The sequence below is a fragment of the Balaenoptera musculus genome, chromosome 20, assembly GCF_009873245.2.
Source record: "Balaenoptera musculus isolate JJ_BM4_2016_0621 chromosome 20, mBalMus1.pri.v3, whole genome shotgun sequence".
In the NCBI taxonomy this organism is placed as follows: Eukaryota; Metazoa; Chordata; class Mammalia; order Artiodactyla; family Balaenopteridae; genus Balaenoptera; species Balaenoptera musculus.
The window spans coordinates 22,728,957-22,741,663 of NC_045804.1; the positions used below are offsets into that span (position 1 = coordinate 22,728,957).

Below are 12,707 nucleotides of genomic sequence, written 5' to 3' on the forward strand. Positions count from 1 at the left end.
CCATTCAGATATCCTTAGATCTAACCTGACCTCCTTCAAATAAATTTTTGTTCTGCCTTTGTGCTAATCCCGGCAAACCAGAATAAAAATTCTGGGGAAACTTTTACATGACAGTGGTCAGAAATTAAACACTAGTCCATTAACAAAAAACAAACACAAAAATTCTTTGAAATTCTGTTAATCGAGTCATGCTTTGGATAACTCTCAAGTTAGTAGGTTGTTCCTTTCTATTGTATGGATGGATGGATGTAATGTAATGGATGGTTCTTAAGCATTGTACTTCTGAATTACAACCTATGAATAATCTGGTACTATAATGTTTTAGAGGGTTGGGAATTAATGTTATGACTGAAATTCCAAATTTGGCCTAAAATGTCAATCATACCACAGAAAACATGGTTGTTTAAAATCTGCCTTTTGCAGTATTGAATATTTTAGACATAAAGGATTTATTGGCACCTGAGTTTAAGTGGATAACCTTACTCAGAGACTAATGAGCTTATCCTTTTTTTCTGTTTAAGCGTTAGTTCAAGTGTACACTAACTATAACCTATGTAATAGAGTCTCAGAAGAAAGAATTGCCTACTGTTATAACAGATTGAAACTAGAACCCTTCAGGGGTCTATGGATATAACCTGACTCTGCTTCAGAGACCAAAATGAAGGTGAGAACCAACCAAAAATCCAAAATATGGGTTATTAAATTAAAATAGGCTCTCTCATATGCTATCTGTAGCCACAGCCACATATGAAACTAAGACTCCAGCAGTACTTCAGAGACTTCAAAGCCAGTCTACTGACTGTCCAAAAAAGAAGGTAATCTTTCTGATCTCCTAATATCCAACTCATAGAAAGGAAAACTGAGGCAGAGAATTTATGGATTCCAGGAAGAGGTTCTACTAGCAGAAGAGATAACTGGGCTAATCAAAACATAAGTAAAATTCAAACCCATTCCTAAGTGACTATCCACACACAACTCACTTCCAGGTGGAAGGAATCAGAATAAATCAGAAGACAGTGATTTAAATAGTTTATTTTTTTAAAAGGTGGTTATTTTAAAAAAAATTTTGCAATGCCACGGTTATAGGAGTGTATAGAGGTGACACATCGTTTCCTTAACCATGCGTTTTACCTTCTGCAGAAAGGTAAAAATATTTGTTAATCTCCTAGTTAATGGTATAAAACAGAGGTCAGCAAACATTTTCTCCGAAGGGCCAGGTAGTAAATATTTTAGGCTTTAAAGGTCACATAAGGTCTCTGTCACATATTCTTTCTTTTACAACCCTTTAAAGATGTAAAATCCATTGTTAGCTTGCACCATACAAAAACAGACTGGGCAAAATTTGGTTGCTGGCAGTTGTTTGCCCACCCCTGGTATAAAATATCTACTTTCTGTCTTGACAGAGGAATTGCTGTCTTCAGGCTTCTTGACAGTCTACTGCCTGAAGTAGGGAAAGGCCTATTTACAACCGAATGTGGCTTGTGACAAAAGAAGACATGGAGGAGAGTTCCTACTCACTTTTGACTCTCCCAAGCAGTTTTTCCATTCACTCACTCATTCAATAAATTTGTTGCACCTACTATGTACACTCTTAAATATCTTTGTGTTAGCAGAGATTTCCAGTGTTTCTTCCTTAAAAGGGTTTCTCTAAACTTGTAATTATCAGGTCCTTATATGTTTTAGGGCAGATCAGGATTAAAATCTCTACTAGCACTCAAGAGGATTCATGATTATAAAAAATGAATCTAGCTAACAATGATATCCTTACACTCAATACTGACACATCCTTCTTAAAATCACAGCCCAGATGAGGAAAAATATATAACTATCTCTTATTAAAAGACACTTTGTTTCCTACCATAGGCTGAAACTTTTAAAAAATCTCAAATGTAGAACATCCACCAAATAACTTCTTCTCATTTTTCAGTTTGTTGCCATGTAACATAAAGTCTGGATTCAGGTAGGGCTCTTCATCAGCTTCCTATTTCAGCCATAAAACAATACATTTAGGGGTGAATACTACTTCTGAAGCAATTGACACTCCTACATTTCATCCCAGGGAAGGAGTGGTCATGATTCTGCTCCTTCAGGACAAAAACTGTCAGCTTTCTGAATATTCCTGCTCTTTATCCCAGGTGAGGGAAGACTTTTTAAAGTGGCCAAAAGGAGTACAGGACTTAAGTATTAAAATATAAAGGTTGCCCCCATTCCAGATCTTTGGTACAGACATCAACTACAATAATCTGTTTACCCACACCACAGAGACATGGCACATTTTGTAATTTGAAGTGTTTGTGATTTTCCTTTTGACCATGTAAACAAAAGGGGAGATGCCTTGGGAAACCACTTTTGCAATGTTTTCTCATTTCTCTTAAATACACAAGTGTACAACCAGTTCTCCCTTTGACCAAGTTCATGAGGAGAAAGAATAGAGTGGACCAAGGTTATCGCTTTCGCTCTCCTCTTTGAGTCCTTTTCTTTTCCTTTTCCTTGCGCTCCTGCTTGGCTAGCTTGTCCCTCTCCCTCTGCAGCTTGTCCTGTTCCTTCTTCCTTTGGGACTCATCCCGAAGAGAGTCTCGCTCCAGTTTTCGGGCATTGAGGACATCTTCCACGTTGGTGTTTCGAAACAGAGCTACAGGTGAGTTAAGGGATGAGGGTCCAGGTCACACAGGTCTCAACTACTGCTCTCTCCTCATTCTTGCTGTCGTCTCTCTACATGCTGAGTCTTCAATACTCTCTACCTATCCCTAGTCTTAAAAAAAAAAAACACTTACGTTTATCTTCGGTCTAATGGGAAATCTTAAAACTACCATTAGTAAAAAATTAGAATAAAAATCTCATTCAGACTTATCTGAGTGTTAAATATTTCGTGAAAATGAAATTTCATTCTAGAATAAGTACTTATATCATTCACTGATGGAATTATTGTATAGTATCCAGGCTAGTTTCAGTAACTAGAGTATTAAAGTAACTGGCAAAATTTTTATGTACTTGGCATTATTAAAATGCTTGAAAAGAGTTAAGTTGTTTAACCTAACTAAACTTTATCAGGTTGCCTTTTTCCCTAGACCACTAAAGCTTAAGTGAAAATCATGTTCTAAGGAAATAAGTTTAACCAGTTAGAAAATACCTAGCCAAAAACTTTACTCTTCATTTCTTACAACTTTAAAACATAACCTGTTACTACCAGACAAGCTCCTCTTTACTCTTAAAACATAATTTTTTTCTGCTTTAGTGCTTTAAAATGAGTAAGTCTCCATGAAAAAACCCCCCTTCTCAGATAATCCACCATGCTTGTCACGTTTAAGGTGGATTTCTAAATCCACCTTCTCTAGGAAGCTGCTCATAAGTGATTCTGTTGGTAGGGATTGTCCTCAGCACGTATGTTTCAATCTGTCCGTATTTTAACTTAAAGTCTTCAGTGTTTGTAGTCTCTTTCCACTGAATTATAAGGTCTTTGAGGACAAAGACCAAAACTGCAGTATTGTTCTATTTGCTTCCACATTGCTCAGAAACCCAGCGCTATACGCAAGGAATATAGATTCTCATTTTCCCTTAGAAATCCTTTCTCTAAACTAACCCCTTCACAGTTCATGTTAACATATTTTCTTTGGGGAAAATTCTTGCTAAATTGACTATTTAGTACTGTCCTAGGACTGGGGCTCACAATGCTGGCCTGACCTGTGTCCTTGGAGGTAAATGGAGGCCCCAGCAAGGACAGTAAAATAAAAACTGACCCACAAGAATATTCTATGGAGAAACACATGGGGATGGACACAGAGAAGGATACATTTCTCAGAACCAGTGCTCATCATGGTGGCACCTGAATCATCCTTCTCATCTGCTTCAGTGAGTGACGTTAAGGAAAGTCGGATGGAAAACAAAGGTCAGCACATCCCAACCCAACATCAGAAAATAGTGATTTGGGCTTCTCTGGTGGCGCAGTGGTTAAGAACCTGCCTGCCAATGCAGGGGACACAGCTTCAAGCCCTAGTCCAGGAAGATCCCACGTGCCACGGAGCAACTAAGCCCATGCGCCACAACTACTGAGCCTGTGCTCTAGAGCCTGTGAGCCACAACTACTGAGCCCACATGCCACAACTACTGAAGCCTGCACACCTAGAGCCCGTGCTCCGCAACAAGAGAAGCCACTGCAATGAGAAGCCCGTGCACCGCAACGAAGAGTAGCCCCCACTCACTGCAACTAGAGAAATCCCGTGCACAGCAACGAAGACCCAACACAGCCAAAAATAAATAAATAAAAATTAAAAAAAAAAAGAAAATAGTGACTAAGGTGATGGGTAGCAAAAGCACGCTGAATGGAAGGACTCTGTCAGGGATATGACGGTAGACCCAGGAGAGTCATCTCTGGAAGTCTCAACTTCGGGGAGATTGCTCAGAGCTTCTGTAAAATCCTTATCTGTCAGAGGCTGAAAAGAAACTGAAGCTGGTCTGGGTGGACTGCCACATTACCTGGGAGTCAGGGGATGGCAAGATAACCTCAAAAACAGTGGTTCTCAAAGTGTGGTTCCCAGAACTCCCCGAGAACTTGTGAGAAATACACATTCTTTGGCCCCACTCTGGATCTACTAAATCCAAAACTGTGGGGCATAAGGCCCAGCAATCTGTTTTAACAAGTCCTCCAGGAGAACCACTGCTTAAAACATTCTTTTCTAGCCCAAGAAATGAGATTTTTGTAGTTGGAACCTCAGCTCTGCCAAACCTGGCAAGAAAAATCATGAGGGAAAACTAGAAGAGGAGTTGGCCCCAAAGAGCCGAAGAATTCTTTCCTAACCTAGTGACGTTTCTGGTACGATGTCCACTCCATTCAAGCAGGCTCAGTAAGCTAAGCATTCCCTAAACAAATTTCAAATTCACAGGGAACCAAATCTGCCCCTACCAGCAACACTTTCTTTTTACACAGTCCCCACTCAAATTCCAGGTTTATTCTGGTGCTGCTTTGGGGGGTTCAGTCTCACTTTTATTAATTATGTGGTCACTGGAATATTAAAAAAAAAAAAAAAAGATTCAAATGAAACTGCTCCAAATTTGGGAATCCAAATTCAAATCCAGGTTCTAGTCCTGGTTTTGCTATTAATTCTCTGACTGTCTCTGATCACCCATTCATCTCTTAGTGCCTCAGTTTCCTTATCAACTGTGAAAAAATATAAAGATGGATTATACATGTAACACTGTACTTCATAGAAAGGTATTATACAAATACAAAGAATCATAAGTGTAAATCAACTATAAAGAATCATAGCTAGAGCATATTTTCTGAAAACACAATAACAGTGGTCCATTCAGGCATTATTTGTTTCACACTGAAGTTTTCAGGAACATATAGACTGTGTCTTAAAAAATGTAAGTCCAGTATCAACCATTCCAACATCATTCCTCATGCCCACCAAGGGCTATAGATCACTGCCATTTTAGAGGAGAAAATTAAGCTATAGAGGGGGATTGGCAGCTTCCCAGAGCTCACTGTAAACCAGCAAAGGCTTTTGGCTCAAGCCTCAGGGAATGGCGCTGAGACTCCAGAAAGGATATTCCTCTTCGTCTGTCACGTCAGCATACTGCGCCAGGAGCGCAGCTTTCCTCTGCTTCTCCTCTTCTGACACCATCCTGGGCTTCACCACAATCTGCGCCTGCTTCTCAATGAGGGTGGCAATGGCCTGGACCTCATCTGGGAGGTGGTGGGAGGGAAGGGAGGGACAACAAGGTTGTATGTGAAAGGAAACACGCTCACCGAACCACTAGTCCACGCTGGCAGTGCTTGGAGTAAAGGCAAGGGCATCTGCTGACTACTTAGAGCTCTGGGGTGCAAAGGAGGTGCCTCGGGGGCCAATGAGAAAGGCAAGGAAAGGCCATGCAGGCCAGGCTTTAGGTCTCATGTCCGTCTTCAATCAGAGCAGCCCTGCTTTTACTTGTTTTATATATTGAAGTTCTGCTGCTTAAAAAAAAAAAAAAAAAAGGTTGAAAAGCACTGCATTAGAACCATAGACAATCAAGCCTCCAAACATGAAATTTTCTCTCTTCTCAACTCAGAAACCAAAGAAGGAATCTAGCACCAACTTAAGCTGGTCTATTTCATGTTGATAATTATGCTAGGTGAAATTCTTAGATTATTTTAAAATAAAATCATGTTAACTTCTCCATTCTCAAAGAAAGGAGGCAATGGTGTCAAGCAGTGGTTCTCATGCCTGGCTGCATATTAGAATCATCTGGGGGAGCTTTTAAAAAGATAGCAATGCCTGGGTCCCCACCCCGAAGATGTTTATATAATTGGTCCATGGTGCGGCCCAGGCACGGGCACTTTTATTTTTATTTATTTATTTTAAAAATTTATTTATTTTATTTTATTTTTGGCTGTGTTGGGGCTTCATTGCTGCGCGTGGGCTTTCTCTAGTTGCGGCGAGATGGGGCTACTCTTCACTGTGGTGGGCGGGCTTCTCATTGCGGTGGCTTCTCTTGTTGCAGAGCACGGACTCTAGGCACATGGGCTCAGTAGCTGTGGCATGCAGGCTCAGTAGTTGTGGCGCATGGGCTTAGTTGCTCCGCGGCATGTGGGATCTTCCCGGACCAGGGATTGAACCCGTGTCCCCTGCATTGGCAGGCGATTCTTAACTACTGTGCCACCAGGGAAGTCTTGGCACTGGCACTTTTAAACATACAGCAAGCAATTCTAGTGTACAGCCACAACTGAGAACCAACATATAGATAGCTTAGAATAGATTCTATTCAAGTTTGGATTTATGATTTGAGCTTTCTGCAGCTGATTGGTCATCCTAATGGTAACATCTCTTTCATTTTAAAGGGTGGAGGGTTTAGCTGAATAAAGCAAAAGACCAATCATAATTTGTGTTAAGAAATGAGAATATGAAAAAGGTGGGAAAATATAGTTGACCCTATACCTGCAGAGCAAATCTACAAGGGGGAGTGGGAAGAGGAATGAAAACGAAAAAAGAAAAAACCACAATGAAGAGAGCCATGGCCAGCTGAAGCGGAAAAATGTAAAAGGAAAAAAGAAAACCAATGTTCAGTTAAAAAGTTAAAGTAAGCTGCTCTGTGTTTGCCAGTTTAACTTATTTTAGGGCAAATGAACATCCACTGGAGAAAACTGAAAACTCTTTCTCTAACAGCTGTAGAGTAAAGGTTGTTGGAGATTGGACGTAAAAACTCCAACTCTACCTTCTTTTTTCACTTTGGTGACAACATTCTGAGTTTCCGACCATCGTTCCACAATCTCCTTGCAGATGTTAAGAAGGGAATCTTCTTCCTGGTTGGAAAAGTAGACCAATTAATTTCCTGAGAGCCCTCAACCTGAACAAAGTCTATGCAGAGGGCAGAGCTCCCCCTGCTGGTGATGAGAAGAAATCACAGGGAGGGTTTGGGAGCCACAGAATAGAGATTATGTTTCTCTTCTGAGGCTCCAAACACAGAGGTAATCCTGTGTGTGAGTCCCAGAAGCCACACCTGCTAGGTCAAGAGCACCCACCCCATCCTGCCAAGCTCCAAAGGAAAGGATTCTCACCAACTCAGGGCAGTCCTTCTCCTTTTGGGGCAAAAACCTGTTGCTTGAGTCAAAACTCTATGAAATCTTCCTTGGCCAATTTACTCAACTCAGAACACTCTCCAAAGTTTATCAACTTTCTTACTGGAACATATCCACGAGCTTGCTGATCCATAATAAAGAGAAGTTAAGTGAGTAGATGGTCTCCTGTACAACCATCCCTCTGTCCATTTCTCATAAGCAGACATATTCTGCACACCAACCAATCTTCCTCCTTAGCATGGTATGACAAAAAGGATGTTGGCTTTGGTGTCAGACTTACTTAAATTCAAATCCCAGATCTATGAGCAAGTTTCTTAACTTTTCCAAGCTTCACATCTTCCCAGGATTTTAGAGAGGATGAATGTGTATAAAGGGCCTACAGTCCTAACCGCTGGTGGTCCAGCGGTTAGGACTCCGTGCTTTCACTGCCGTGGGCCAGGATTCAATCCCTGGTCAAGGAACTAAGATCCCACATGCTGTGCACCACCAAAAAAAAAAAAGGCCTACACCACTGGGCAAAGAACAGGCATTGCAACAAATATGGGTATTTCCCTCCACCTTCATTATGGCTGCCTTCACCATCTTCATCTTCTACCCCTCAGGATGAGCTGTGAGCGTTCACATTTCCTAACGTGTCAGGCACTGTTCAAATACATAAGAACTCTCAGAGTTCTTAGAACAATCTCAAGAAGCACTCTCAATTTAGAGATGAGGAAACCAAGGCACAGAGGTTAAGTAACTTGCCCAAGGTGATACAAGTAATAAGTGGATTAAACAGGATTTGAACCCAAGCAGTCTGGCTTTGAGCCCACGTTCTCAACCACTATATTACACCATCTCTCAGAGAAAAGTAAGGAGAGGCAGAACACAGACTTACTGTGGATATCCTTATTTTGTACCCAACAAAGGATTCCATCCTCTACCCTGCATCCTTTTAGCATGCATGCCAGACATATTGAACTTCTTTGGTCCAGAGTTCCTGTCTTGCAAGGATCCCCAGCAGGAAAAGCGAAGGGAGAGGAAAAGAAAAAAGGGTAGGAAAAGGAATGGAGAGGCAAAAGAGAAAGGGCACTCTTGGAGGACGAGGTGGTTTATTCCCCCAATCTCCTCATCCAAACCAAAGAAGTTCATTCCTCCATTCGTTCATTTATTCATCCAGATGGTTCCTGCCATATTCAAGGCACTAAGATGAATGCTAAGAGATGAATGAGAAACAGTCACTAGCCTCATAACACTTACAATTTAGAAGGCTGGTATATAAACAGCTGCGATGAAATGTAATATCCTGTTTACTAAACTCATTGTGATAATCATTTCATGATGTATGTAAGTCAAATTGTTATACCGTACACCTTAAACTTATGTAGTGCTGTATGTCAATTATATCTCAATACAACTGGAAGAAAAAAATGTAACGTCCTACTTAATGCTATGACCCTACTTAAAATTGCTCACCCCTCCATTCCACTCCTGATCCTCTTACAATGCTCCTTTTTTCCTAGCACTAATCATTTTCTAACATACTATATAATTTACTGATTATGTCTCTCCTTACCAGAATATAACCCTTTGAGGGCAGGGATTTCTGTCTGTGTTGTTCCCTAAAGTACCCCAAGCACTTAGGGCAGTGCCTGGCAGAGAGTAATCCATCAATAAAAATCTGATTAATCAGTCTATAAAAATTTGATTAATCAGTCTATCAGCGTGGGACTTCCCTGGCAGTCCAGTGGTTAAGACTTTGTCTTCCAATGCAGGAGGTGCGGGTTAGATCCCTGGTGGGGGAGCTAAGATTCCACATGCCTCACGGCCAAAAAACCAAAACATAAAACAGAAGCAATATTGTAACAAATTCAATAAAAGACTTAAAAAAAAAATCAATCAGCGCAAGTGCAATCAGAAGGAATAAAGGGAAGGATGACAGAAGTTTTTGTTTACTGTCATTTGCTCCCAATTATATATACTATTCTTGAATCTTACCTCAAATTGTTGCTGACAAACTTCTAAATTCCTAATATTGAATCTAGCCCAATATGGCGATTGATTTGGCTATGCCTTTTGTTTTTCCCAGAATGGGATTTGGTACAATAGTCGGGAGCTTTTATATGCAGCCCAGCTGACTGACAGACAATAAGCAGTGCTATGAGTGATGTGTTTGGTCTATACCATACTCATTGGCCTTGCTGCCCTGTAAAGTTGCTCCTCAGTTTTCATGGACAGGACCCCTGCCTCCCCATATCATTCCTGGCCAATTCTTCCCAAAGTCATTTTCTACATAGAAGGGGTTGGGAAAACTGTGAGAAAATTAAGCATGGTGTGTGAATTGGGCAGAGGGAGGGAAGCCACCTTAAAAATGAGTTTGTCTTCTGCAGTTTATGCAAACAAGAGGGAGATACAAAGAACCAAATCTGGTCTAGATAACTCTTCTACCAAGAGACTGTTAAGAGTCTAAGGCAAATTCATGCCTGCCTTTATCAGCAGACATACAGTTCTAAGTAATGATACAATGTAAAGAACAGGTCAAGGAGCTGGTACCAATGAGTACCCAAATTACTTCAACTTCTTTTTCATGGAATCTTTAGAAACTTCCCAGTGGGAAATCTTTTAAAAAGTAACTTAAATTGCTTGCCTCCTACTCTTTCCCTCTACGACCTGCAATGTAATGGTTCAAGAAAACAATTTATTCCACTGTGTTGTATTTCCACTGAACTTATGAGTTGCATCACAAGCTGTGTTAAGGCTTTCCCATTTATAGGTCAATCTCACCAGAGCAGGCTCTGGAACTAAAAGGGGGCCCTTGCCAGGAGGCCCTGGGACAGCTGCACTAGTGTTATGTTTTAACCACGTGATCAGTCAATGAACTGCACTTTCACCAAGTAAGTGTACGTAGAGATTAGGGCAGGAGAAATGATCAGGTTGGAAAAGTGAACATCCTGGTGACTTACTACTTAAATAGAGTTTAAAGCACACATTTCTGAATTCTTGAATCTGCTTCTAAAAGGCTAAGTATCAAGTTTATCTCTCTTCTTTAAAACTCTGATCTCTCTTACTCCCCAACCTACTCCCCCCAATGATTACTGCATTTCTAAATACAGTAAAGGATCAAGCACAAAATTTGTTTCCGTTCTGCCTAGGCGTGAAAAGACCTCTACCGCCTAAACTGACCTTTTTTGGACCCCTACCTCCAAAATAGGAAACCGAGAGGGTACCTCCTGCAGGCTTTTGTCAGGGGCACTGCCTCTTAAAGGGCACAGACATCTCAGAGCACTTAACTCCCCCCTCTGAACACCGTCAGCGGATGGGAATGAAATTGGTTGTGAGACGTTTATGATAAAACTCATTCAGACATTTCAACGCCTTTGGAAGAATACTCACCCAGCTCATCCACAGGCATCTGAGAGGGCCTTGTCCTCAAGAATAAGGGAAAGCCTTTCCTCTCTATGCACCTGCAACCTTCCGGCTCCCAAAACCCTGGATGGGGAGCAACTCCCTTCCCCCGAGGCCCAGGGCTCAGAAGAGTATTCCTCTCCCAGGTGAGACCACTAATCCTCTGGGACACCAAGTAGGGGAAAGGGGATACGAAGTACTGACGGGGGCCGGCAGAGAGGCTAAAGGAATGTGTCCGGGGTTCTCACCAGGAAAGCAGAGAGGATACCCTGCAGAGCGTCCAGCTTCTCCTCTTCCTCCTCCTCCTGAAGGACACCCAGGATGTAGGCACCGTAAACGGCTCGGTCCACTCCCAGCGCCTCCAACCGTCCGTCTAGCCACGATTCAAAGCCGCTGTCCCCTCCATCGCTCTCGCCAGAGGTAGCAGCAGCCACTGCGCTGGGCGCCGCCATCTTGGGGCCAGGGTCCTGCCAGCCCCCAGGGCGCCTACCGCAGCGCCTGACGGGCCGCGCCACGGGCTCACTGCGCGTGCTCAGAAACGAAATCCACGCCCCGGCGCGCGGGGCGTAGAATCTAGTCGACCCGTAGTGACCTGCCGGGGCGTTTTGTACCTTCTAAGTAGAGTGCATCTTGGCTTACGCACGGTCACGTGGTCTCTCAGGAATCCTGGCTGGTGAGTAGTCTTAACCGACTCTTTTTTTACAGTTGGGGAAGTTCGGAGGGGTTCAGTGACTTGGCCAAAGTCACGCGGCTAATAACTAAACGGGACTGGAACTCACCTTCGATTCTAGCGCCTCGACCGGCCTCACCAAGACGCGCTTTCACGCCACTCGTGGGAAGCTAAGCCACCCACTCCCACACAGCTTTCAAGGAGGAAACAGCTGGCTCTGTCGGGAACGCCCACTGTCTCTCTCAACTGCTACCACCTGCGCCTTTGCATGCTCCTCCCGTATGAAAACTCAAGCTCCGGAAAACCTTCCCTGATTCCCTGCAATCTGTGTTAAGACCACGCCAGTGTGCTGCGGTTGCTTCTCTGCATTTACATGCTGTGCTTAACGCGCTACCGGACACATAGTGGGTGCTCAATAAATGAACAGGCAACCTCGAGTCATTTCTTTCATTCACTCACTCAACACTTACACAGAAATAACTCTGAGGAGCCTTCTTTACCCATTGTCAAGCGTTATCTAAGACCTTCTGATACATTATCTCTTTAATCCTCCCAACAACCGTGTGAGGAGATGCTTTTATTGTCCACATAGTAAAGATAAGGAAAATGAAACACAGAGTCACACAGTTACAGGGAGCCTAACCAGAGGCAAGTGTTCCTGCACAGCCGGCGGAGCCTCAGATGGCTCTCAAAACACCAGGCTCTGGGCTGAAATGAATTACCCAAGAACCCGGGTTGGCTTTGCCTGAACTGCAGAGGAGACTGGCAGGTCACTGGCCTGACTTTTTCATTCACTAAATATTTATTGGCATTGCTGCTAGGCACTGAAATATAAAGATAAATGTCACAAAAGCTCTCCCTTCAAAGGGTCTTCAGTGGAAACAGACATGTTTAATCATGACAATACAGTGAGATAAGTGTTTCAATGTCTAATGGAGATTGCAGTAGGTTGCCTGGAAGAAGATTAGGTTAACATTGCCTGTTGGATTGGAGTTGGAAACTGGAGATGGGAGATCTGGGAAGGCTTCTGGTGGAGGTGATACTTTCACTTTTTTGAAGAACAAGTGAGAGTTCTTTAGGCAGAAAGACTAGGAGAGA

The 12,707-nt window shown here is 42.6% G+C and overlaps 1 protein-coding gene across 1 annotated transcript; it reads right to left on the minus strand.

Moving 5' to 3' along the window:
* Positions 1-1,012: 1,012 nt before the first annotated feature.
* On the minus strand, positions 1,013-11,468 carry CCDC43 (coiled-coil domain containing 43). Its single transcript, XM_036835924.1, has 5 exons — positions 11,188-11,468; positions 7,192-7,279; positions 5,551-5,686; positions 3,791-3,849; positions 1,013-2,632 (listed from the first exon to the last, which is right to left on the minus strand). The coding sequence occupies exons 1-5, from the start codon at positions 11,389-11,391 to the stop codon at positions 2,445-2,447; spliced, it is 675 nt and encodes a 224-aa protein (XP_036691819.1). The 5' UTR covers positions 11,392-11,468; the 3' UTR covers positions 1,013-2,444.
* Between the last annotated feature and the right edge of the window lie 1,239 nt (positions 11,469-12,707).

Excerpts from the sequence above, each read along its gene's own strand:
- CCDC43 (XM_036835924.1), bottom strand. The coding sequence starts at position 11,391 with ATGGCGGCGCCCAGCGCAGTGGCTGCTGCTACCTCTGGCGAGAGCGAT. Across the intron at positions 7,280-11,187 it reads GTATCCTCTCTGCTTTCCTG|GAAGAAGATTCCCTTCTTAA; the intron begins GTGAGAACCCCG and ends TTTTCCAACCAG. Across the intron at positions 2,633-3,790 it reads GAGCACTGGTTCTGAGAAAT|CTCTGTTTCGAAACACCAAC; the intron begins GTATCCTTCTCT and ends ACTCACCTGTAG.